A 27,489-nucleotide genomic window follows, 5' to 3' on the forward strand; every position below is an offset into this window, starting at 1 on the left:
ATATACGTACTCTCCTTTCTTTCTTGAAAACATCTTTTCACTTGCCTATTTTTCACAGAAACATAGCATGAAGAAATATTTCTGCACTATGAAAAAAACAACAAATGGCAGCTGACTCCGAAGACTGGAGAGCAATAGGGAGTGGTGGGGTCTGTGGTGAACTGGCACTAATGAGGCAGTGGCTCCAGCCAAGCTGCTGTGTGCAAGGAATGTGAGGCCCAATACTGTCAGATGTTCTGATTCTTTAAAAAAAATCCAGAAATCTGGATATTTTATGTAAAATCTCCCAATTTTTACAACACAGGCTCTCAAAAAATAATAATAAAATAAGATGTGTGTGGGCCACACATGTGCTCTAGAATGTTGCTTAGTGGTGACAAGCACGGACTCTGGGGCCAGCCAGGCCAGGTGGCACTCCTGGTCCTGCCAGCACTCACCAGCTGGGGAACAGCAGCTTACTTACCTCCGAATGCTTCAACACCCCCTCTTGCAAAACGGCAATGACCCTGCGTACACCTCACAGGGGCTGCGGTCAAAATTATACAAGATGGAGTGCGTAAAGTGCTTAGCCATGGCCAGTGGACAAATAAAAAGCCCTCCCTTGTCTAGTCCATTAGCTGCCCTGTTGGGCAGGCAGGGGCCATGAGCGCTCAGTCACCAAAAGCACATAAGCTGCTAACATCAGAATTCCCACACTGCATGAGAAACTGGGATGGGGACTCCAAAGTGTCTTTGCAACTTTAAGACCCCGTGATGCTAAGATTCTAGTGCTGCTCCTGCTGATGACAGAATCAATCTGCTTAGCTTTCTGGAAAGCAACATGGCAACGTGCATCAAGAACCTCAAAAATGCTCACTCTGCGTTTGTCCCTGAGGACATCATCTGAAATGCACAAAGATCCTCATCACAGTCTTACTATGGCAGAAAATCAGAAACAAACCAAATGTCCATCAACGAGGATCAGTTGTTAAAAATTACAGGACATCCACACAATGGATAACTGTGCCGCAGAGATATCCACTTATCGCCTGGGAAGTCATTCACAGATGTTGTTTGGTGAACGAGGAAAAAAAAAAAAAAACGGGTGAAAACACAAGGTCAAGTTTGATGCCCATGCTGTGAATGCATCCATCTGCAATGATCTACTTGCACAGGAAACCATGTGGAAGGACATATACCAAATTGTAGACAGCTGATTTTCCTTGCGTGGCACTAAAAGTACTTTTTTTCTTCTTTTGCTCATCTATAGTTTCTAATTTTTCTGCAGTGAACATGTGATCTCTTGGTGGCAAGAAAAGATGTTAAGGGCAATAACCAGTGCTGTTTCTTTAAAGAAAGGGATGGTGAGGCACGTGCTAGAGGCCCAGACAAAATCATTGGTCACAAAAGCCGCTTTGCAGAGACAGTGCTCTGCAGCCGGAGACGTGCAGTGCACAGACCAGAGCATCCCACAGGCCCTCGAGCCTGTCTTTCTCTACTCGGGTGCCCCTTGGGACCACTCTTCCACACCCTGTGCTGCATCCTGTGCAAACGAACCTTCTCCTTGTTTGCTCCAAACTCGGGACAATCGACCCTTGGCCTCTGAGACCTCCAAGGGGTCTCCATGTGCAGTAACACCCCCATCCCTGCCCAGCTCTAGCCTAGGGCCCACAAGGGAGCTTGATCAACCGGCTCCTGAGGACAGGGTATTCCAACTTCCTAAAGAAATGACTAAAGGAGAGGAAGGAAGAAATGAAGAGAAAAAGCAAGAAAAAGAGGAGGGAGAAGGTCAGCTGTGCTCCACACCTCATTTCCTGCCGTTTCTGGCATCCTTCTCCCTTGATTCTGTAAGTCGGACAGCCACAAAGCATCACCCAGAGCACTAAGCGACAACTCTCCCTGCAGCCCACTTACCCTTTCCCCAGGGATATGAGCACAGGATTTTCCAGTTCCATGAGCACCTGGAAGGCTTTATTCATGTTTTGATAAGAAAAGCTTTCTGCCGCATCTGCGATTACAACACAGTTTGGGTTGGACGTGTCGATCTCATCAAATTCTGAGCGGACTCCTGGAAAGAGTGAGAGAGAGCGTGATCAAGCCCCGGGGTGACACAGCCTGTCCCCCAACTCCCACCAGGGACCCTTCCGTCTGCCACATCTGCCCTCCCCCTTTCCGATCCTCACAACTCCCATGAGACGTGGACAAGGAACAGGTGTTATTCCCACTTCACAGATAGGGAGCTCCGGCGCCCCACGGTTAGGGAGCTTATTAGGAGAAAGTCGGACCCACGCCCAGCACCCTCCATCCCAACACCAGCATTAGCCCCAGGGGCTCCCTCAGTTCACCACTGCAGGCAGGAAACGCGCAGTTTTGCAACTAAGAAGGGAAATCTGCCTGGAGGACACAGGTTCCCAGCAGTAGGATGAAATGAGGCTGCCTACAACCCTTGGAGGGTCGACACTGCTGGTCCCAAACCACAAGAGCCACCAACACATTTCAGGTAAACTCCCACACATGTCCTGGAAAAAAGGTGCAGAATTCATCCCCCCCCGGCCCAGGTCTCCAGCCCCCTTACCAAAGTCCTTCCTCCTCCTCTTTTGTCCCCTCTCCCCACTTTAAATTAAAATAGGAAAAGTTGCAAGGATGGAGTCATGGATTGGCTTTATGTGTTCAGTTCCTAGAAGGCACACACTCTCATCTCCCTCAGTATTAGACGTTGACCTTCCTGGATTAAAAAAACTGAAGTAACCACACTCAGATACCACTTCATGCCCACCAGAATGGTGAGGATTAAAAAGACTGATGACACCAGGGGCCGGTGAGGATGCTGAACAGCTGCAACAGATGGAGAGAGTGTCTAACAGTGCAGCCCTCTGGGCAAACGTCTGGCAGTGCTCTACGGAACCAAACACACACCACCCTAGGACCCAGCAATCCCACTCCTAGGTGTTTGCTCAAAAGGCTTGTACAGGAATGTTCATAGCAGATTTATTCACGGTAGCCTAAAACTGGGAAGAACTCAGATATCCATCAACATGTGGATGAATAAACCGTGGTATGCTCACTCCGTGGAATACTACTCTGCAATAAAAATGAAAAAAACCTCTGACACATGCAACAATATAGACGAGACTCAAAAACATTATGTTGGGTGAAACAGCCTTACACAAAAGGCGATTGTGAAAGACAGGGTTAACTCAGCCGGCCTGGGTTGCTCAAAGCCTGCACATTCCAAAGAAAGATCCATCTTCAGGGCTGGCCCTCCACTGGCTCCCGAGAGATAACCTCTGAGCCCTTGCAATATCCCGCCCGATAAGAGGGGCTTTGTATGCCTCGGGCCTTGGGCGGACCGCATCAATTCGACCATACAGTTTATGCTGACTACGTGATTTACGGAAGGCATCTGCTGCTGTGTGCCTGCAGCCCTGGGCCATGCTGTATCAGTCTGAACTCTGGGGGGCTGGGGAATGAGGAGCTAAGGTCAGTCACACAGTAGCTTCGTGCCTACGTGACTGACCCTTAGTGAAAACCCTGGACACCGAGGCTTCAGGGACTTCCCCGGTTGCCGGCACTTCCCGCATATTGTCACACAGCATTGCTGGGATGACTGGGCGAGGCTCAGCCCAAGTCCAGTCCGAGGGGACAACTGGAAGCTCTCGCCTGGCTCCTCCTGGCCTTTGCCCCATGTGCCTCCTCCTTGTGCTGTGTTTGGTCTTCACTGTCACTGTAATGAATCGTGACTGTAAGTGCAGCAACCATGCCAGTCCTGTGAGTTCTTCTAGCAAATCTCTGAGCCTGGGGGTGTCCCACTGGGGGAGGGGGGGCAACACAATTACCGTGTTTCCCCGAAAATAAGAAAGGGTCTTATATTTATTTTTCCTCAAGATGACACCCTGGGGCTTATTTTCAGAGGGTGTGTTATTTTTTTTAAGTACGGTACAATAATCTACATTTATTCAAATATAGTTAAGTCGTCTTCTTCTGGAACATCATCATAACTCTCCAAACCCCGAATTCCACCCTGAATCTCTTGCGACTCTATTTCCTTTAGAACCATTGGCCCCAATCTCTCATGTCGAGCACTAGAGCTCTCATGGGGCAGATGAGAAGGGCTGCTCGTCTTCTTTACCGCTGTGCGATGAAATGCCTGGATTGTGCAGATGCGCTGCGTAGCCACGCCCATCACTAGGGCTTATTTTCGGAGTAGGGCTTATATCGCACAAATGCTTAGAAATCCTGCTAGGGCTTATTTTATGGGTAGGTCTTATTTTCGGGGAAACATAGTATATACTGTATGATTCTATTTACATAAAATTCCAGAATAGGTAAACTGATTTATAATGGCAAAAGTCAAAATAATGGTTGCTTCTAGAGGGGTGTGGTGGGGACTGACTGGGAAGGGCACCAGGGAACTGCCAGCGATGGTGACTGTCTGGATCTTGGTGGGGGATGGCTTCCACAGGTGTGTGCATTTGTCAAAACTCAGCAAAGGTACACTCGAGGTCTGTGCATTCCACTGTATGTAAATTTTACACCAACAGAAGAAACTGTCAGCAAATCTTGAACTCTAGCGAATAGCATGTTGAAGCATTTAGAGAAAGTATACGAATGTCTGCAATTTACTTTGAAATGCACCCCAAAATAACACAGATAGATGGATGAAAGGATGGATGGATCCAGAGTGAAGAGAATCATGAAGTGTCATCAACAATCTAGGCGATGGGTATGAAAGTATTCCAAGTAAAAATTCTGTGAGTTGTGCTGTATGTTTGAAAATTTTCACAATAAAATGTTGGGGGAAAAATCCATCCACAATAAATCTTGGAAAAAAAATCCCGAGTCTGAAAACACAGGTACGCTTGCTGGAAGCACAGATGTGGGATCCCAGCTGAGGAAGGGCACCGGGCCTCCAGGCCTCCAGGCCTCCAGCCCTCTGGGGCTTCTCTGTCTGCTGGTTCCACTCGCTGGCTGATGGAATGCTGACTCCCCTCTCCTGCCTGCTGCTTCCAGCCCACTCCCAGGTCTAGCAACACTTTTGGGGCTCGGGAGGAGAGAATGTCTTTCTTAAGTCTTCTTTCTTTGAAGACCATGTTCTAAAGACGTTGGCAGGGATCCTGGATTGCAGAGAAAGGATTCTGAGAAACAAGATTTCTAAAGGCTGGGCATGTCGCCCTTAACTGGCGCCAGGGCTGTGAATTCGACACTCGGGCCTTCCAGGGAGCACCCTCCACCTCTTACGGGCCCCCACTCTTGCCCTGGGAAGGAAGAAAGCATGCTTGCCTCTGCCCAGTGGTTTGTAAAAATAAAAATAGCAAGTGCAGAGGAGGGAAGAAGGCTCAGTGGACCCACAGAGAAGTCGGCCCTGAATTCCAAAGTGTTGCTAATGTCTCTTTCTTTTTAAATATTCAGCAGGCACCAGATAATATTGCTCCTTCTGCTTTGTTCCACAAGCCCTCCCCCCCACAAAAAAAACCAAAAAACTTGCCACTGAGGGTCAAAGGGGGCTCTTTTCTTGCATTCAGGCTAAAATCAAGATGCAAACCTCGTTCCTACAGCCACTTGCAAACTGCTTCCACAGAGCAGGGCTGGTTTTCACAAATATAGTTGGAGGCTACAGGTGCCAGGCGTGTGAAAACTATGGACCTCGATCGAGCTTCTCATTCAAATTCCTTTTCTCTCTCAACAGGAGCTAGAACGTTCCGCCTTAACAATTCCTTGGCCCCTTGGTTCATCCTAGATCGAGGAAAACCACCTTAGGGTTTCCCCCCTGGAACCATCTGGAACCTGCTTTGACAACCTGGTGTGAGGCCAGGGGATGGATGGGGTGAGGTCCTAACTCACCCCCACCCCCAGCAGGAAGGCCCATGAAGCTTCTGCTGCACCCCCGACACACACCTGTGAGTGCTGGGAGCAACAGGTGTCACCTCTGCGTCCCCGCCAGTGTGTGGCCCCGCTGAGAGTGGCCCCCTCCCCGGGCCCACCCTGGAAAAGGGGAACTTCCAGGCCATGAGGCCCCAGGCCGGCAGACCTACTTTCGTGGATGAGCAGGTGCGGCCGCAGGCCTCGCTCCTTCAGGATGCGGCAGGTGGCCGGTGCCGGGGAGGTCACCTCGTCCTCAGAGATGTCGAATCCCAGCTGCTGAAGCAGCCCCACCAGCTCTCCCCGGGACTTCTGCGAGTCGTTGGTGCAGAATCTCATCTTCAGGTGGGACTGCTTCAGCCTGTGGGGGGACAACAAGCTGAGGGATTGTCGGCACGGGGGCGGGGGCCCTGGGAAGGAAGCTAGAGACACACGCGCTCCACAGGCAACTGGCAGAGCCCCAGGCCGTACCACAGTGGGTCCTGAGTGGCCCTGACTGCCCCCAGGTGTGTTCAAGCTGGGGTTTCTTTTTTTTTTTTTTTTTGAGACAGAGTCTCACTTTGTTGCCCAGGCTAGAGTGAGTGCCGTGGCATCAGCCTAGCTCACAGCAACCTCAAACTCCTGGGCTCAGCGATCCTACTGCCTCAGCCTCCCGAGTAGCTGGGACTACAGGCATGCGCCACCATGCCCGGCTAATTTTTTGTATATATATTTTTAGTTGGTCAATTAATTTATTTCTATTTTTGGTAGAGACGGGGTCTCGCTCAGGCTGGTTTCGAACTCCTGACCTTGAGCAATCCGCCCGCCACGACCTCCCAAAGTGCTAGGATTACAGGCGTGAGCCACCACGCCCGGCTAAGCTGGGGTTTCTGAGCAGAAGCAGACTCCTTTTTAGGGGATCCCACACCCTCCTTCCCATCCTCGCTGCACCTGCCACTCCCCAGGGTACCCGACCTGACCTCTGTTGGTGCCTCTCCCTCACCTGGGACACGCTGCCTGTGCACCTACAGCAATTCGACCCGCCCCCAAGACCCACTCGACCCCTCCCCTCCATCACGCTGTGCTAGGCCTGGCTGGAGGACACCCCTGCACGTCCGCAGCTATTTCTCTGCACCTTCCCCAGCACTCGGCATTCCCACCTTGCGTCTGAGCTGCACCTGTCTGCACCGTATTCACTCCGGATCTGTATTTTCCCCAAGTGCACAGCAGAGGGACCCAGCCAAGGTTTGTCTCCCCACCACCATCGATAAAGAAAGGCTTGCCTAAGTTGTCGGGGACACGGACTGTTCAGGGATGGACGGACAGGACAGCGACCTGTCCCAACCCAACACGGAGGCAACAGGAACCTGAGACGCTCCAGGTCACCAGCAGCACCCAGTGTCTCCCACCCAGCTTCACGGGAGACCTGCCCCACCCCAGCCACACGTGGCAAGTTCTCGGAAATGTCAAACCTCACAGCGGGGGCCTAACGAGACAGCATTCACCCCTCGACACGTGATTACTGGGCCAGGGCCTGGGACCCTGCACGGCAAGGACATTTCCCAGGACACAGTTGGGCAGGTGGGCGGGAGGCTGGCACCCAACAAGGAAGCCCACAAGGGAAGGGAAAGGAGAGGCGCTATGCAGGGTATTAGCGGGGTGGAGAGACAGAGGGCGACCAGGTGGGCTAGGCCCGTTGGGGGAGGCCTCCCGGGGGGAGCAGCTCTGGCACCGAGATCCGCAGGGAGAGAAGGTTCCAGCGGGCATACGGGGAGGCGAAGGAAGAGCAGACCCCGGGAGAGAGCCAAGAGCCAATGCGTGGGTGTGTGCGAGGGGGAGGGGGCCAGAGGGCCGGGCCCACCAGCAGGGGACCGGGTGCCGGAGGAGCTGGCGGGGGCAGGCCGGACCTGGCCCCGCTGGCTCCCCCGCCCAGATCACACAACCCGGCCCCTCGAGGCGGTGGTCACACGTGGCACCTGCACAGAGCCGCAGTGCGGAGTCGTCGTGGAAAAGAAAACAGGCTGCAAGCCCCGACCACCCTGCCACCCACACTGTTCCCAGGCAGGTCCCTAAACACCCACACTTCGCTGGTCTCCAAAGACGCAGGAAGACGTCTTGACTCTTCAGCCATCCTTTCAAGTTGTATATTCTAAATAATCTAAGCAATACATTAATTGTTTCAAATGCATAATTTATAATTTATAAAAACACACATATAAGGGGTAGGTGCAGCAGCTCACATCTGTAATCCCAGCACTTTGGGAGGCCGAGGTGAGAGGACTGCTTGAGGCCACAAGTTTGAGACCAGCCTGGGCAACATAGAAAGGCCCTGGCCCTACAAAAAAAAATTTTTTTTTAATCCTTTACACTCAGATGTCGAGTGTGACTCGACACGGTTAGCATCAGTAGCAGCTCGTACGTCGAGCCATACTTGACACGTAGTTTCACCACGGGGGGGGGGGGGGGGGAGGGAGACTTTTGTCTATTTTTCCAGTATCTTTTCTTGTTTTCATTAGCATGAAAGGACAAGTAAAATGTAAATGCAGAGATGGTACACTAACTTCCAGGGGTAGGTTATTATCCACTAACTTAGAGCAACGTTTACATGGAAAGCTCCATATAATCACACCTCACCCTAACAAAAAATACAAAGATTGTGTTGTTTATTCTAACATAAAAATCACAGGAGGAAGAAGAGAGACGATTTATATTTGCAAAACTTGTAAATGTAAACCAGGTCTTCATGTGGGTGAATGTTTCAAAAAATATCACACCATGAAAAATTATAGATATTAAAATTACTCTTTGAACGTATCAATAATTTGAAATATTAAAAAAATCCAAATAAATAAGTTTGTATGAAAAAAAAACTCCAGTTTTTTATTCTACTGCCACGCTTTGTAAAATCTGGGGTATTTAAAAAATTAAATCCCGAGTAGAATAAAGGAACGAGAAAAAAGCAAGTGAGTTCAAAGGGTTAATTAGCCAGCTGTGGTGGCACCTACCTGCAGTCCCAGCTACTGGGGAGGCTGAGGCGGGGGATTGCTTGAGCCCAGGGGTTTGAGGCTGCAGTGAGCTACGATGACATCCCACCCCTCCCAGCGGACAGGTGCAACGTGGTAGAAGTCTGCAGGTCTGCGACAAGGCAGGGACGGCGAGGCTGACGATGTCTTCTTCAACAGCCCGGGCGATCCCTCCCTTTCCTTTTATTTGTCTTTCCTAATCAGAGGTTTACGAATTATCAATTACACTTAGTGGTTAATTGCCCTTCATAAAGATAGCGTTTTTATTTTTAAATCAGGCAGTTAATATATTGTAACTAATAGCGTCACCTCGCGCGTTACGGGCGGATCTCCACTGATTGGCACCCGGAGCGTGCGATTCGCACCCGAGTTAATGGAGCAGTTGAGTGAAGAAGTGCAGGGGTCCCGGGGGACCGATTATTGCTAATGAATGATGATGTGACCTTCTCAGAACAGTGAGCAATCAGAGTGACAGTGCGACGACAGTGCCTCACATCTGTCATTCCAAACGCAACTTGACACAGGGTGAAAAATGAGTAAATCAGGGAACTCACTTCGGGACACCGGAGCCATTGGTCTCCTCTGAAACACCCAGGTAAGCTCATCCTAAACATGTGTCGTAAAACCAAGTACGGGTTCAGAGATAGGATCTGTCCCTGAAAAACCGTGCTCGAGATGCTCAGGCAAGTCCCTTGGGTCCTGGCCTCTGGTGCCTCCAGACCAAGCCCCCTTTTGGTGCCACCACAGACCCCGGGGACCAGTGCCAGGCTGTCTCTTCCTTATTTAAAATCACTGAAAATAATAAAAGTATTCACTATTACCGTGAAAACTGTAAAATATTAATGTGACACTATATCCAGCCTTGCCTCTGGGTGAGCACGGTGCCTGCCCTCAGTATCCACGATCTGATTCCGCCCTCAGGCCCCAAGGCGTCTGTTGTCCCTCACACACGTCCCCAGGGCCAGATGCCTGGCTCACAGGTGACCCTCCCTACGTGTGGACAGACAGAGTAAACGGGCCTGGGAGGCAAGAACCAGTATCCCCACTCTAGAGACAGAAAACAGAGGCCCCAGGAGGCCAGGACCTGCCCACAGCCACACGGCCTGCAAGCGGCAAAGCCTACAGCCCTGTGGTGGCGTGGCGGGCCCCCCACCGGCCAGCGGCGGCAGCTGGCACTTCCCCAGACCCTGGGCCTCGGGTAAGGGCCAGCGGCCCCAGGAACACAGGCCCAGCTCGGCTCCCGGGCGTCTTGCCGGACGGCAAACGAAGACTGCGGCTGGGAGGGGTGTGTGGGTTCCACGTGTGAAATGGCGAGTGACAACAGTGGGGCCTGCTGATGGCTGATGCGATGGACAGATCTGTGTCCCCACAAAATCCCTCTGGGGAAGCCCCAGCGCAGCCTCAGTGTGACTGTGTTTGGAGATGGGGCCTTTGCAGGGTAATTTGTTAAACGAAGTCACAAGGTGGGGCCCTGAGGTGTTAGGGTTAGTGTCCTCAGAAGGGACGCCAGAGCTCGCTCTCTCTCTCTCTCTCCCCCCTTCCCTTTCCGTGCCTGCACAAAGAGGAGGCCAGGTGAGCACATAGGAAAGCCATGTGCTTTCACATGCAGGAAGAGAGTCCTCACCAGAAACCGGCCACACTGACACCCTGATCTCAGCCCTGCAGCCCCCGAACTCTGGGAAACAGAGGTCTGTTTGGGAAGCCCCCAGGGTGTACTTGTCAGGAAAGCCCAAGACCCAGGCACAGCTGCAGAGAGCTGCAAAGGACCCTGCAAAGAGGGACTCCAGCACGGAGCAGGCCCAGCTCCGGGAAGGGCTACCCCCACCCCAGCACCCAAGCCTCTCAGGGAGAGGGGCTTCTGCAGGGCCCCGGCGGCCGGACAGCCCCTCCGAGACCGCAGCCCTGCCTCAGCACGCGGCCCCACTTCCTGGGGGATTTGCCCCCACTTCCTGGGGCCCGACTAGATTTCTGCACTGACCTTCACCTCCTCCCAGCAGGCCAGGACGAACCTCTGAGTGACAACGTCGCCCAGTGCAATTACCGTGCATCAGATGAGCTGGTCCCTTACAAATCACCTCGGACTTTACACATCTGCTGGCTGTCGGCATCTGCCAGGAGCGCTCACCCGAAAATAATGAAAACCCTCGCATTATTGTTCCATAGCAGGTAAAGTGTTAGGACAATTATTGGACATCCTGAGTGACCTTGGGACAGCTCAGCAGCCTGCCCTCTCCAGTGCCCAAGTCCTGGAATCTGGAGAGGGCCAGGGGCTCCCCTCGGAGGGACTGGGAGGGGAGGCGGGCAGGAGACAGGAGGCTGCCAGGGAACTAGCAGCACAAGCCCCCCTGGCTGGGTCCCCCGATCCCTTTTAGCCAGTGGAACATGTCACCTTTGCCTGACCCAAACCACAGGCCCTCTCATCACCCTGAGCTTCACCTTCACCCTCCCCTGCGGCCAAATCCCTCATCCTACAAGGGTGGACGTCCCTTCCAAGGGGAGGCCCCCGTACTCCCAGGCAGAGCCCAAGCCCCCACAGCTGGCGTGCGCAGCCCTCCCTGCTGCTCTGCTCACAACCACCTTCCTTCTCCGCCGCCAGCCCAGGGCTCCCCGAGGGCCAGGCTGTGTGCTATCGGCACCCTGCCCACGCCTGGTACCCAAGAACAGCTGGGCCGAGGACAGCACCTGGGGGCACTCTGGTGCACGATCAGCTACATCCCCAGTGACCAATGTAAAACACATCCCCAGGTGTCACCTTCCTGTCTCCTAGGTTGGGCTCTGGGGCTCTCGGTGGGCAGCACCCAGGCCCAGGGTCAGAGAGACCAGAAGAGGGGCCCACCAAGTGCTCAGCGGACCACAGGGTACAGGGAGCTGCTCAGGAGGACCACAGGGGACCCCTGGGGACAATACCATCAAAGGGCTCCACGCAGCAGTTCACAGGTTGAATGTGCTGCCTGGTCCACAAAGTGAAGCTTGAATTTGGGAAACAGCAGCTCAGAGGTTCGCGGGGTCCTGACACTGACAGGAAGTGACCAGCACTTTCCTGAGTTGAGTTCCCCCGGATGCTCTCTAGAATTGCACCCCAAATATATCTGGCATGGTACCAGCACCCAGCAGGTGGGTGCTTTACTGAGAGAAGCACCTAAATGACCCAATTCCGGATTGGATATGCAGGGGGTGGGGGGGGTAAGATGTGGAAGTGGGTAGGGACGGGCACCCCCCACCGGGCTCCAGCCTCCCTGACCCCAGCCAGCCCCTGCCCCCTGGGGTCACAACGCAGATCAGCTGGTGTGGGATGAGGGTCCCTAACACTACTGAAATGGAGCCAGTGTGGAGGTGTAAAAGCTCCAGCCTCAGTTTCCTCCAAGGGGAAAGTACAAAGGACACAGGGGTTGCCGTGAAGGAAACACAGGCAGCAGTGTCCGCCCGAGGCCTGTAGCAGTCCCAGTGGCACCAAGATTTTTTTTTTTTTTTGAGAGAGAGTCTCGCTCTGTCACCTGGGCTATAGTGCCGTAGCATCAGCCTAGCTCACAGCAACCTCAGATTCCTGGACTCAAGTGATCCTCCTGCCTCAGCCTCCTGAGTAGCTGGGCCTACAGACGCATGCCACCACGCCCAGCTAATTTTTCTATTTTTAGTAGAGACAGGATCTTGCTCTTGCTCAGGCTGGTCTCAAACTCCTAACCCCAAGTGATCCTCCTGCCTCAGCCTCCTGAGTAGCTGGGCCTACAGACGCATGCCACCACGCCCAGCTAATTTTTCTATTTTTAGTAGAGACAGGATCTCGTTCTTGCTCAGGCTGGTCTCAAACTCCTAACCCCAAGTGATCCTCCTGCCTTAACCTCCCAGAGTGCTAGGATTACAGGCATGAGCCACCCCGCCCGGCCCCAGGATATTTTTAATACCAGGGTTCCTGGGCAGTGCCAGCCACCGATTTTGAGATCTTCAGTTGCTTCCCTTTTGGAAAGCAAAGGAGACTGAAAACACATTTGGAGACTTGAAACCTGCAAGGGGCTCATTTCCTGAAAGAACTCAATTTTTTTAATACAAGGTCAAATGAGTGCCCGTGAGCGGAGCAGAGCTGTTTCTTCAGTAGAAAAATACAGTTATCCACATATCCCCAGGGACGCCCACACCGATCCGGGACGGCCCGGCCGGCTCCCTGTGTCCCTGACTGCTCCAGCTCAGGGGCAGGGCAGGAGCAGCAACAGAAAGGCTCTTGCCCCTGTGGCACGGGGTCTGGCATCCCAGCTGGGCACCTGCGCCTGCCCTTGTCGGCTGAGCGTCCACAGCCAAACTCCCGGGTCCTTAAGCCCCAGCCACGAATGGGGTGACAGTGGCCTTCTGGCTGTCTGAGGCTGCCAGGCAGGAGGCCAGGTAGAGAGGCTGGGCAGGGGTCACTGCCACTAGCTCCAGCTGGGCACCTGTGCCTGCCCTTGATGGCTGAGCATCCACAGCCAAACTCCCGGGTCCTTAAGCCCCAGCCACGAATGGGGTGACAGTGGCCTTCCGGCTGTCTGAGGCTGCCAGGCAGGAGGCCAGGTAGAGAGGCTGGGCAGGGGTCACTGCCACGAGCTCCAGCTGGGCCTGCTGCGCTTCCTCCTCCTTCCTGATCGATGACCCACAGGACACACCTTCTAGCTAGGCTGGGGGCCGGCTGTCCCCGGGTCCCCTCCTGGCCCCTGACCACAGGGCCCTCCCCATGCTCTGCCAGACACTCCGTGGGGCAGTGGCACACACCCGTGGTCGTCAGAGTCCAAAGTCTGCATGGAGAAAAGAGACACAGTGACGCAGTGGCTGGGCCCTGGCTGGGCCTCTCAGTCCGGGGCAGCTGGCCAGTGACCTCAGGGGGATGGCCATGAGGTCAAGCAGACACGAGCCCTTGCGAAACATGTGGCACACCTCCCCACGTCCGTGCCCTCCTCGCCCGCCCACAGCACACACATCCAGGTGTTCTCTCTTTGATGTGCCGGAGCCACAGAGCCCAGGTCACAGGGACACGCTGAGCTCACCAGCATGGATTTGACAGCGATGAATAGACACGACCTACCATCAAGTGCCCGGGAATCTGCAAGCCAGAGGCGACCCTGGAGATCGTCCAACCTACGCGGCTCATTCCACAAAGGGGGAGACTGAGGCCCAGAGGGACACAAGGTGCCCTGGAGCATGCAGGGGGGAATCTGGGGTTCTTTCTGCCACTTCCCAGCCCGAGAAGCTCAGCCAGCAGCCTGTGGTCCCTGACAGCTGACACGTGACAGCTGGTCCAGTGCCAGCCGTGCAGGGGACAGAGGCCAGGCACGCCGAAGTAAGGTGGGAGCTTGGCTCTGGAAGCAGACACCCCTCCTCCCGAGTCATGACAGCTGTCACTTAGCCCACCCCAATCTCAGCTTCCTCACCTGTGAAACGAGGCACTAACGTAGCTACTGGACAAGGCTACTATGCGAAGACCATATTAAAAAACAAAAATATGTGAAGCCCCTCGCACATTTCGAACACTCAACAAGTGGCAGTGATGACTGTAGCAGTGACAAACCCCGAGCTGGGTGCTGGGGCATCCAGGCCCTCGAGGCAGGCGGAGTCTCACAGGAGCAGCCAGGTGCCCACAGCAGGAGCCCGGCGTGCACTTCCGGGGGCAGCTTTTGAAAGAGGAGAGAGCTCAGACCAGCGGGAGTGTGGGGAGGAGGGAGGAAGCCCCTGCAGTGGCCAATAGCAACACCCAGTGTGCTGCCCCCCAGGCTTCACCCACAGGTTCCCCTTGAATCCTCGTGGCAATCAGAGAGGTGGGGTCACAATCCCATTTGCAGATGGGGACCTGCAGTTTGGAGGGGCTGAGTGACTCACCCAGGGGCAGAGCTGGGCTTTGTATGTTGGCCTCATGAGTGCTTCTGTTTTCAAAGCAACCCGGCAGCGGTTCAACAACTAAAAGACTGCTTATTTACAAAGCAAAACATCCTTCAAACTTATCTGACTCTTCAAACAACAAAATGCTCCTTTAGCTCTGAAATGTGGAATAAGTAAAATATGGTTTTTTCTTAGCTTTTTTTGAGACAGAGTCTCATTCTGTCGCCCCGGCTAGAGTGCAGTGGTGTTATCATAGCTCACTACAACTTCAAACTCCCAGGCTTAAGCAACCCTCCTGCCTCAACCTCCCCAGTAGCTGGGACTACACACGTGTACCACCAAGCTGGGTTTATTTTTTCTATGTTTAGTAGAGAGGGGGTCTCGTTGCTCAGGCTGGTCTAGCACTCCTGACCTCAAGAGATTCTTCTGCCTTGGCCTCCCAGAGTGCTAGGATTATAGGCATGAGCCACTGTGCCCAGCCTAAAATATAGATTTAACAGAAAGTACCTCACTTAATTCTTATACCCTGTGACTCAGATATTACAGGTAAGAAACTGAGGCACAAAAAGGCTAAGGAAGAGACCACACAGCAACTATGGGGCAGAGCTGAGACTGGAACCCAGGCTCTCACCCTCTAGGGCTGACACCTACCACTTTTTTTTTTTTTTTTGAGATGGGGTCTGGCTATGTTGCCCAGGCTGGCCTCAAACTCCTGGGCTTAAGCCACCTTCCCGCCTTAGCCTCTCAAGTAGCTGGGACTACAGACAGGCACGCTCACTGTTCAGGTGACAGGGTAAAGCTGTGACAGGTAAGAGGTGGCACCTGCCCTGGTAAGGGCACCAACCTCCACTCCTTCCCCTCGAGAAGTGTCTCTGAGCAAGCCTGTCGCCTCTCCAAACTCGAGGCTCCCCCTCTACAAGCTGGGCAGCAACCTCCCTGCCCCGGAGCGTGGGCAACAGCAGCGGGCAGCTCGGGCACTGCTTTGCCAGTGCGGGTTCTCCGTATGTCCTCGGGGTGCTGGGGGCGGGGCCACAGCTGCATTTTGTGGACTTCGTGGGTAACCCGTGCCCCACTCGCCTTCAGACAGACAGTGTCTGCCCAGGTAAACTGGTAACTCCTCTCCAGAACCCCCACTCGCTGCCCTGGATTTTCGCAGGGTGACCCCACCCATAAGGCTGAGATCAGAGACTGGGAATCAGATCTTACTCCCGACAGCTCTTCCACAGCCAGCCAATCTTCCTCAGTTTCCCTCCACGCAGCTCCAGCTCGGGATTTATTATTCTCTACCCCAGGCATATGGGGTTGGTTGTGCTCCCTTCCTTTCTCTTAACAAAAATGGAATTTTATACACATTGTCCTGCAGCTGTTCACTTAGCATGCACGACATCCAGCAGAGCCGACTCCTTCCTTCTCTCGGGGCTGCACGGTCTGCAGCCCGGACGGACAAGCCGCCTTGTGTCCACGCGTCCCCTTCCGACAGCCACTTGCTCCGGCACACACGTAAGATCACAAGTACCTAACCTGGGTTGCGTGGTCCACAGCCCAGACTTCCACGTTGCTGTTCATCAAAACGCTTTCATCATTTTCATTGAATGACCTCAAATGAACACTATAAAGTTAAATATGGAAAACATACACTATTCAGATTGTTCTTTTATCTGTTTTTTTTTTTTTTTCAATTTGGAGTTCTAGCCCCTATTTGATTTGGGAGATAAATGTTCTGAGGCTACACAGAGTTGGACACCCCTGGCTTGGGGACCTGAGAGGGGTCACACAAGTCTGGAGCGAGCAGGGCAGGGGCAGTGGGCCGTGGATAGTATGAGGGGCCAGTGCCCCCAGGGCTGAACGAGAACCAGGGAAGGCAGGAGCTGTGTCTCAAAATACTCTCTGCTTTTTGGGGAATACGAAAGAAAGATCTGGAAGGATCTGCCATGTCACCCTGGAGAAGTGACTGGGATGAGGCAAATGACGCAGGACTTGAACTTTTCGCTCTGTATACTCATGTGCTGGTGGGAATGTCTACACAGGGAAGCCGTCTATCTCTTATGCAATTTAAAAAGCTGGAAGGACAGACAGAAAACACGGAGCCCGGGGTGAGGAGAGCAGCGTGCTGTTCCCACCGTCCCCCACGTCGAAGGCAGCGCAAATGACAGCACACAGCACACGACCAACACCCCTTGTCCAAGGTCCAGGCTGAGTCAGGAAAGCTCCCGTTGGCTTAAACAAACTCAAACAAATGCCCCCCCCCCAGTGTCCTGCAGGGCCCCTCCGGCAAGTGCCTCATCACGTGTTGGGGGTGGGATGAGGCTGCACGACCCAAATTATTATCACTGTTGTTGTTATTGCTGTCATTGCTGCTCCTGGGCACCCGTGTCCCTAAGGCCAGATGGTGCCAGGGCAGCCAAGCACGGAGGAGGAGGAGGCCCCAGGGCCCCAGGAGTAGCCGGACTTCAACGTTCACCTGGCCCTGGTCCCTCGCTGCTCCAAGACCTGCTGGGAGCCACCTGCGTTTTGAAAGGGTCCCCAAGGCTGCAGGTGCACACTGGGGATTGACAGGTGCCACTGGAAGGACGGGCTGTGGCCTGGCTCAGCAGCACCAGGGCCATGGGCGGTCCTGGGTGGGAATTGCTTTATGAGGCTGCCCTGGGCCCAGCCCAGCCTGCTTCCTTCCGCCGGCTCCAAAAAGGCCAGGCCAGGCATGGGCTGGGCCCAGCAGATGTGCTTTAGTGGCCACGACAGGATGCAGTAAATGCCCACCCCCCTTTCACATGCAGATGCCTCTGGGCCATCAGGCAGGGCCCCTAGGCGGGCCTCTTCAGCCCCCCGCTGTGCCTGGCCCAGCCTCTGAATGGCTCCCCTCGGGGAGCCCAATCCACCCAAGAAAGAGCTCCAATAAAGGGCTAGTTGGGGGGACTCCGCTGGGTACAGATGTCCAGGCCTGCGGCCACGCCCACCACAAGTCCTAGAGCAGAACGTGGGCCCTGTGGCTGCAGGAAGGGGGACAGCACCAGCCTGGGCATCTCGATCCTCCATCTGGAAGCTCTTATCTGGCATCTCCTGATCCCAGCGCACTCACCACAGGGACTGCACAGCCAGGCGTTCCCAGCCCTGGGCTCCCCATCTCTCGGCTGGGGACACACTACTGCTGTCACCACCACTACTGCTGTCACCACCACTACTGCTGTCACCACCGGTGTCCTCTACTGCAGAGTCGGCTCTGCCAGGACACAGGCTTCCACCTGCCTGTTCACTGCCACACAGCCCCAGCGCTAGAATTGTGTTCTTAGCATGGCAGGGTGCTCAGGGCTTGCTTGCTGCAGGGTGTGTGGAGGAATGAATGTGCACGTGCACCTTTGATGGGGACTCAGCTGCTTTTTCTACTTCTGCCAGGTCCTGAGTCTCTCTAAGCCTTGGGCCTCACCTTGAAAAGGGGCTGCAGTGAAATGTGGTGGGTGGTCAGGCACCTGCCCAGTACAGGACAGGCCACTCTCAATGCGTGGTGACCACTGTTACCATGGCAATATTATTTTAACAAGGCCAGCTTATACTCCCCTGTGCTCTGTGTCTCTCAATGAAATATGAGGACACCTGTCACCAGGAAAATCCAGGGAGAAGAGTGGCCACAGCGAGCCACTCCACCCAGGCCCACAGAATGACAATGCCCCCCCCAGCTCACAGCACCTGGGGAGTTGCCATGGAGACCTATGCTCCCCAGGACCCCAAGGCCCTCACACTCGTCCCTCCCTCCATCCATCCCTCCACAGCTGCAGGTCTCAGCCCAGGAACTTCCTTTGAGCCCCTGCCGGACTTCAAAGGGAGCCGCCTGCATATCGAGGCCACAGAGTGAAAGGTGGTGGCTGCGAAAGCCACACGGTCCGCTGCATGCCCAGCGCCTTGGCAAGCAGGGCCTGCTGCGTGCACAGCTCCCACGAGAGTCCGCTCTCGGCTTAGCCCGCAGGAGAGGAAGATAACAGTGTCCTGTACCTCTGGAAAATCCCCACAGAAAGCTCCAAAAGCAGGAATGTTTTCCTGGAGGGGAAGTTTCCCCACTGCTTTCGTTGCGGCTTCGGCACCTGTCCCAGCACCCACGGGCACGCGGGCTCCCCTGGGCCTGAGTGTGATGGGTTGGCCCCTCAGAGGCTGGGTCTGGGGGGCACGGGGGGGGGGGGGGGGCCTGTCCTGAAAAAATGACAGACGAGCTGGAGGGCAAACGAAGGTCAATAAGAACCAGAGGGCGCCCCGGTGTGGGTTGCCAGCCACTGGGAGGTGCCACAAAGGCCCCTTGAGAAGGCCCGGTGGACCAGTCGGGGGCGTGGGAAGCCCAGGGGGGTTCAGATACTCGGTTCGGCGGGCCCCAGGACAGCACAGTGATAAACCTCCCAGGATGGTGAGTACTCGGGCCTCACCAAAAACAATCCCACACGCCTCTCTCAGCTACATAACCCGCTGCAGTGTATTTTAAGCTGTTCTCTTATTGCTGTTAGATTTTAGTGTAGCTGTTACCAGAGACACCCAGCTAGATAAGTCTGCAGGAGTCAAAGCAAATCAAAACTAAACCCTCCTGGGATCAGGCAGAACCCTTCTCAACGTCACCCCCTGGACTCTGCGTGCGTTTCTTGGACAGTCAGGAGTTTGAGACCAGCCTGAGCAAGAGCGAGACCCCGTCTCTACTAAAAATAGAAAAATTAGCCGGGCATGGTGGCGCGTGCCTGTAGTCCCAGCTACTCGGGAGGCTGAGGCAGGACCTGAGGTTGCTATGAGCTAGGCTGACGCCACAGCACTCTAGCCCAGGTGACGGAGAGAGACTCCGTCTCAAAAAAAAAAAAATTGATATACAAAGTTATCCAGTGAGGAGTCTTTCCCACCCTCCTTCCAACCACCCAGTTCCCCTGTCCTTTGTCCCCCAGCTCTTCCCACAGACCCTGAGGCGGCCTGTGCACTTCCAGTGTCTTCATGCAAACACAGCGATAGGAATACATGCTTGCATTTCTGCCTTTTCTGCAGAGACGGCGCACCGTGCACCCTGTCGTGTGCTTGCTATCTCACCAGCAGTGTGCCCACAGAGAGGGTGCTCACTCCTTTCATACCCCAGCGTACGGACAGACGGACTCTAACACTCCCCTACTGATGGGCACCGGGGCTGTGTCCAGTCTTTGGCTATTTCAAAAGGCACTGCCGTGAGAGACCTTGTACTTGTGTCATTTCTCATGGACGAGTAGGACAAATTCCCAGGAGTGGAACTGCTGATAGACGTCAAATGAATCTCCCACAAGCAACACATAGCAGCCTCTGTTTCCACAAACTCGCCGAGGGAACGTGTTCTCGAACTTGTGGATTTTTGCCAGTTTTCTCAAATTGATGAAAAATGGCATGTCGGTATAGTTTTAATTTGCATTTCTCTTATTCGAGTAAGGCTGAGCATCTTTTAGGTCTCTTGTTTTTCCTTTCTTAAGAGCTGTTCACATCCTTTGTCCATATTCCTACTGGGCCGCTCATTTGCTCTTGCTGATTCCTAGATTTGGAGGCAGAGACTTTCTCTCAACCCAAGACTTCAGAGGAAATCTCCTTTGCTTTCATTTGCACTCATGTTTTCGCTCTTTACATTTCAATGTCTTTAAAACATAAACCAGGCCCGGCGCGGTGGCTCACGCCTATAATCCTAGCTCTCTGGGAGGCCGAGGCGGGGCGGATCGCTCGAAGTCAGGGGTTCGAAACCAGCCTGAGCAAGAGCGAGACCCCATCTCTACTATAAATAGAAACAAATTAATTGGCCAACTAATATATAGAGAAAAAATTAGCCGGGCATGGTGGCACATGCCTGTGGTCCCAGTTACTTGGGAGGCTGAGGCAGCAGGATTGCTTGAGCCCAGGAGTTTGAGGTTGCTGTGAGCTAGGCTGACGCCATGGCACTCACTCTAGCCTGGGCAACAAAGCGAGACTCTGTCTCAAAAAAAAAAAAAAAAAACCATTAACCAGATCACATGACATGCCTACCTAAAATCTTCACTGACTTCCTCCCACTGAGGATAAGGTCCAGACACCTCTCTGTGGCCACTGCCCCTCCTCCCCAGCACACAGGGCCCCTCAGCTCCTTGCTCCTGCCAAGCGCCCTCTTCCTCAGGCCCTGTATGTTATACTGCAAGTATTATCATTTCCTCATATAATCAGCATAAAATAATTTCAATAAGCTATTTTACATTCTTCTCACTCAGTCTTGTTATCCGGTGTGTGCTTTACACTTAGAGCACATCTCAATTCAGACTGGCCACACCTGGAGCGCTCGGCAGCCACGGGGACCCAGCGGCCGCCCTGCGGCCCGCGCAGCCCAGCCCGGTGGAGGCCCAGCGCCGCGCGGCCCCGCACACCCGCGGCCCCGCACACCCGCGGCCCCGCACACCCGCGGCCCCGCACACCCGCGGCCCCGCACACCCGCGGCCCCGCACACCCGCGGCCGCAGCGGGCCGGGGACTCGCGCTGGGCTTTCCGCGGGGACGGGGCGGGGCGTAGCGTGGAGGGGCGTGGCCCGGCGGAAGCCCCGCCCCCGGCGGCGGCCCGAGGGGCCCGCAGAAGCCGGAGCCCGCGCCCCGGCGCCCGCCCGCGGCCCGCTCACCTCGCCACCGCCTCCACCGAGCCGGCGATCGCGCTGCCGCCGCCCGCGTCGCAGTCGTACAGCACGCCCGAGATGTCGAGCAGCACCCCGCGCACGCCCGCCAGCCGCTCGGCCCACGCGGCCATCGCGCCCCGCCGCGAACCTCGGACTCCGGGTCCCAACCGGCGGACGGGTCCCGCGCCCGCGCCCGCCGCGCAGGGGCGCCTGGGAAGTGTAGTCCGGCGGGGCGGGGACGGCCGCGCGCAAACCCGGGACGCCCGGGCGCAAACCCCGGACGGCCAGGCGCAGACCGGTACCCGTGGGCGCCGCCTCCGAGCTCCGGGGTCACGTGCTTCCGAAATGGGGGCCTTCTTCTCGGGAGAACAGTGGACAGAGAGCAGCAAGGGCAGAAGACGAGTCCCTGGGAAATAGTCAAAAGCAAGTCGAGACAAGAGGGCACCTGTAAAAGCAACAAAATTGCAGAGAACAGGCTGCTCCGGGGCTTCGCTGTGTCCCGGCCTCTAGCAGGAGGTGTCGCAGCCCGACCCACCAGCCAGACCCTCGTGGCCAGCCCCGCGCCCGGGAGGCGACGCTAGGGAAGTGAGTCCCGGGACGCTGACTGCGGTGTAAGCTACAACGCCAGAACTAGCTGGAAGAAAATTACACGTTCAAGGACGAAGATTGTTCAAAAAATTATAGCATGGCCACTGAAAGAAATAACGCCACCAAAAGTGAAGACTAGGTAACCACGTGGAAAATGCTTAATGTTCTAACATATGAAAAAGTAGAATACAAGGCTGTATACAGAAGACAGCCCTGCAAAAATGAGGACGTGTGGGCATAGCGCTGGGAAGGAAATGGGAATATCACGATCTGTTAGGCCAGTGAGGTTTTTGGATAAATTACAAAATTCCACTTAATGTTATGTTATTTTTGCAATAAATAAAAATTGATGTAAGAATCCCTGTGACCCTTTCAAGTAATTAAATTGAAATGAGAAAATGTGACTTCTGGTCTGATTTAGCGTTCAGGTTTCAAAGGAGGAGGACCATGTTATTATTTCACCACTTCATTTCGGGCTCTTTGTTTTTTTCTTTTTTAAAGAAATGGGGTCTTGCTCTGTGGCCCCAGGCTGGAGTGCAGTGGCACAGTGATAGTGCTATGATACCCACCCAGGCTGGTCTCAAATTCCTGGCCTCCAGTGATCCTCTCGCCTTGGCCTCCCCAAGTGCCTTGGCCTCCCCAAGTGCCGGGATTACAGGCTTGAGCCAGCACGCCCCTGGGGCCCAGGGGCCGTTTCAGGCTGTTGATTCACAGAAAGGATGAAAAATTCTTAGGAATGTTAGAGCTTTAACCCAGTTCAATGAATTGTGCATATTTTGTTGATAAGCTTATGAGGGAGCTATTTACAGTTGTTTACAAAAGAATTATAAAATGTAGTTCCTGCCCTCTGGGGCTCCGCAATCAATCAGGGCGAGAATGAGGAGTTTACAAATTTCCGAGGGCACTGAGGAGCCAAGCTCAGCTCCGTTGGGACCACCGCCCCCACCACTTGGCTCCTAAGATGCCAGGGTACCAACAGTACAGCCCCTGGCACTGCTGCCCCCAAAGAACCAAGCACACCCACCGCTGTGTCCCCTGAAGACCCCCTCTCTCCACCTGTGGCCACCACCTGGCTTTCCCCGTGTCTGGCTCAGTGGAACCTAGTCCAGCCTGCAAGGGGGTCTGGGAAACACAGTTTCTTGCCTTCCAGACTCATGCTACAGGAGCTGAGTGAGTCAGTCTGGAAAATGTGCCACAAACATGAACCGTATACATGCTGAGCCTCTACTCTGCGCAGCAGGCTCTAGGGGTAAAAAAAAAAAAAAAGGTCCAAGGTGTGATCTTTGCCCTCAGGGGTCAAGACTGGGCAGAGGACAAGTGAACACCTTCAAGACTACTGACCAAGTGTGTGCGGAGTGCCAAGAGCAACATAGACCCAGCCAAGAGGGTGGACTCTGTGGGCCATGGAGGGCAGCAGTGGCGTCTGGCTGGGCAGGGGACAGCCTGAGACGGACCTTGGAGAGTGGCTGGGCTTTAGCTTCATGCCAAGGAGAGGGAGAAAGGGCACTCCTGCCCGTGGGGTGAGCCTCCATGTAGTTCTCTTTCTACAACTAGCTCTGTGCATGCCCTTGGACACGTCGCTTTCCATCTCTAGGACTGTGGTGGACAGGGTAATAATGCCCTCCTGAGATGTCCACATCCTCAACTCCAGAAACTTACATGGCAAAAATGACTTTGCAGATGTGATTAAGCCTAAGCTGTTGTGAGGAGATGGTTTTGGATGAGCCAAGTGGGCCCTGTGTAATCACAGGAGTCCTCCTAGGGAAAGGGGGACAGGACAGTCAGAGTCAGAGGAGGAGATGTGACAACAGAAGCAGAAGTCAGAGAGATTCTGACCGGAGGGCACACACTGCTGTCGTTGAACATGAAGGGACCGTGAGCCAAGCGATGCAGGCAGCCTCTGGCAGCTGGAAAAGGCAAAGAAAGGAATTCGCCCCTGAAGCCTCCAGGAGGACCGCACCCCTGCTGGTACCTTGATTTTAGGACTCCTTACCTCCTGAACTGTAAGATAATGAATCTGTGGTTTTATGGCACTAAATTTGTGGCAGTTTGTTACAGCAGTGACAGGAAATGAATACAGGGACCCAGGTCTCTCACCTGAAAATGACAAGTTGGTCCAAGGTGGCAAGTCTCTCAGTGTGGGCCACTGATGGGCTGAGACCTGATCCAAAAATCCAAGCCCTTTCTCTGGATGTCTTGGGTGAAGGGCATTGTCAAAGTTAGGGTTATACTTGGCTGCATGTAACAGAAACCCAGCTATAGTTGCCCAGCCAAATAGGGTTACTTTTCTTCAAATATCAAGAAGCCCAGGCCGGGGGCGGTGGCTCACGCCTGTAATCCTAGCACTCTGGGAGGCCGAGGCAGGCAGATTGCTCGAGGTCAGGAGTTCAAAACCAGCCTGAGCAAGAGCGAGACCCCCGTCTCTACTAAAAAAAAGAAAGAAATTAATTGACCAACTAAAAATATATATACAAAAAATTAGCCGGGCATGGTGGCGCATGCCTGTAGTCCCAGCTACTTGGGAGGCTGAGGCAGCAGGATCGCTTGAGCCCAGGAGACTGAGGTTGCTGTGAGCTAGGCTGATACCACAGCACTCATTCTAGCCTGGGCAACAAAGTGAGACTCTGTCTCAAAAAAAAAAAAAAAAAAAAGCCCAGGGGAAGGCAACCCTGGACAAGGACAACAGCTCCCAGGACCAGCAAGAAGTGGGCTGCTTCCTTCTTTCTGCCCCACCACCCTCAGCATGCGGCTTTCACCCCCATCCACTCACGGGGCCTGCTGCACCCCCAGGCACATGGCTGCATTTCAGGCAGGTAGGAGAGGAAGGAACAGAGAAAAATCTGTGTGACGGCCGCGTGTTGGCTTTTATACCAGGAAAACAAAAGCCTCCCTAGGACCCTGACCCAATGGGCTGTTTTATTTTTTCCGATTTTTATTTTATTTTATTTCAGATTATTATGGGAATACAAACGTTTTAGTTACATAAATTGCTTTTGTACAGTTTGAGTGAAAGTTGTAAGTGTGCCCATCACCCAGATAGTGCACATTGTACCGTTAGGTGTGAATTTACTCATCCTCTCCGCCCCCCTCCCACCTGGTTGATTTCCTATGAGTTTTATTTCCATATGTGCACATAAGTGTTGCAAAGATGTGGAAACAACCCGTATTACTCAGCCAATGGACTCCAGTTTGCATCAGTGTGCAGAGATGCGTACTTCTTCAACTGAGCCTTGGGCCCATTGTGTTTCCGATAGCAAATCTAAAAATCATGTCTGAATTTCAGCTCAAATATCAACTCATCAATCCTCTATTGCTATACTAGACATATGTATAATCCTACATATAACATTTGCTTATATTGTCAGAACTCTTCGGTTGCCAGTGACAGAAACCAAATTTCAAATGGCTTCAATTTAAAAGGAATGCACTGGCTAGAACAAACAGGTAGTCCAGCAGTTGATAACTTCAGACATGGCTGGTTATCAGCTCCAGGGTAACAGAGTCACAGATAAACCACCTGGTGAAGAACCTTTTCCTCCACTTGATCTGACAGTTTCAGAAAGAACTCTGACTGGCTCTTGTGGGTCAGTGTCCCCACTGCCCCTGTCTGTGTTCACAGGGAGGTGATGCGATGACGACCCAGCCTGACTCACGTGCTCTCACCAGGGCAGAGGGAGGGGCATTTGCGTACAGTCCCACTGTGGCCACATGGGGTGGGCGAGGAGAAGCTCCCCAGCAAAAAGCCAGGCACCATAACAAGAGGCAGAAGGAAACAACACTGTACAGGCAAAAGGAGCAGGTGCCCACTATCCACAGGGACCTTTGTTCTTATGATCAAAGTCTGCCTCCACTGAAAAAGTGAGACCAGATCAAGCGAGGCCCATGTGGACCAAAGGGTCTTCTGTCTTATTGAGACGGGCTGTCAGGAAAAAATAAGGGAGTGGAAAGCCATTGATGTAGAAGTGCTTCTCAAGCTTTAGTGTGAATTAGAATCTCCCAGAGGGCTTCTTATAACACAGACTTGGATTCAGGAAGTCTGGATGGCCCCAAGAACCTGGGATGTGGCTGTGAGGTGATGCCCACTGTCCCCGGAGCCCTGCATACGGCCTCTGTGTGTCTTGAGTATCTCACACAATGACAGCCAGCTCTGAAGACGAAATGTCTCAAAAGTGAGCATTCCGAGGGAACAAGGTGGAGGCTGCAGGACTTCTTGTGACCAAGACTTAGAAGTCACAGAGTCGACTGGGCGCGGTGGCTCACGCCTGTAATCCTAGCTCTCAGGGAGGCCGAGGCAGGCAGATTGCTCGAGGTCAGGAGTTTGAAACCAGCCTGAGCAAGAGTGAGACCCCGTCTCTACCATAAATAGAAAGAAATTAATAGCCCAACTAATGTATACAGAAAAAATTAGCCGGGCATGGCATGCCTGTAGTCCCAGCTACTCAGGAGGCTGAGGCAGAAGGACTGCTTGAGCCCAGGAGTTTGAGGTTGCTGTGAGCTAGGCTGATGCCATGGCACTCACTCTAGCCTGAGCAACAAAGCGAAACTCTGTCTGAAAAAAAAAAAAGTCACAAAGTCTGTTCAGCCATGTCCTGTTTGTCACCCACGGCCAGCCCAGGCTCAGTGTAAGAGTGGACTACACAGGGCATGAATGCCAAGCAGTGTGGTTTATTAGGGGTGGTCATCTTTGGAAACTAGATACCACAACACTTTTCTACCAGTGTCAGAAATGCCACCCTGGGTTAAATTCATGGTTCTTCTCCTGCATTTTTCTTTTGCAAAGAACATGATGCCTGGCATGATAACCCACTTAAAAGCAAATGCATGGCACTTCTGCTGAGTCAGATCCATCATGAACCCATATCCACATCTAAACGTTTCTTGAGCCTATTTTTATCTCCAGCCTGTACCGCCTTTTAAGGTATGGGTTTCCAATCCATCTTAATCAAACTGTGTAGCTTTGGGTTTATGTTATTGGGCCATCGTTTATTTCTTTCAGCTCTTCAACCCACTAAATGCACAAAGACAGATGCTCTTTGACCCTGACTTTAAGATGGTTCGAGGACCAGGCAGTCTGTATCCCATGCAGTGTGATAAAGGCTGCACCTGTCAGGGTTCTTTGATTTTGGCCCATTTAAGTCCAAAATGTGAAGGGTTGGGGGAGAGAGGGTTGGAAGGATGTAGGCATTCATAAAAGCAAAGAAAATGCTGAACAACCAGACCTGGGTGGAGCCCTGATTGACAGTCCCACATACAAGGTTGGGGTTGGGGGGTCAGGGCACAATCAAACTACTGACACCAGAAAAGGGGGAGTGGATCCTGGGATCAGACAAACCAAGAGACGCCCACCGAAGGCAGTGGTGGGAGAGTGCCTGGGGAGAATGTGGAAGGAGTCCTAGAGCCAGCATGGGGCAAGCCGGGAAGGCCCCACAGAAGAAGCAACCCTTGAACAGAGGAGACTGAAGGTGTGCAGGGCCTTCCCAGGCAGGTGCAGGTGAAGATAGCATTGTCCAGTGGCAAATGCATGCAGCTGTGAGAGTGAGTCTGCCCAGGGCTCTTATAGTTGCCAGAACCAGCACCCCTCCCAGGGTGGTTCACATCAAAGCGGGGATGCAGTAGACT

General features: G+C 53.6%; 1 protein-coding gene across 1 annotated transcript in view; it reads right to left on the minus strand.

Moving 5' to 3' along the window:
- LHPP (phospholysine phosphohistidine inorganic pyrophosphate phosphatase) overlaps positions 1 to 21,454 on the minus strand; it is a 104,547-nt gene extending 83,093 nt beyond the window's left edge. Inside the window, exons 1-3 of the mRNA XM_012781346.2 lie at positions 21,289 to 21,454; positions 6,012 to 6,199; positions 1,894 to 2,047 (exon numbers count right to left, since the gene is read on the minus strand). Of these exons, the coding sequence (XP_012636800.1) occupies positions 1,894 to 2,047; positions 6,012 to 6,199; positions 21,289 to 21,413 (467 nt within the window). The 5' untranslated portion in view covers positions 21,414 to 21,454. The remainder of the gene's footprint in view (positions 1 to 1,893; positions 2,048 to 6,011; positions 6,200 to 21,288) is intronic.
- Positions 21,455 to 27,489: the final 6,035 nt, after the last annotated feature.

Source organism: Microcebus murinus, chromosome 14 (genome assembly GCF_040939455.1).
Source record: "Microcebus murinus isolate Inina chromosome 14, M.murinus_Inina_mat1.0, whole genome shotgun sequence".
Lineage (NCBI taxonomy): Eukaryota > Metazoa > Chordata > Mammalia > Primates > Cheirogaleidae > Microcebus > Microcebus murinus.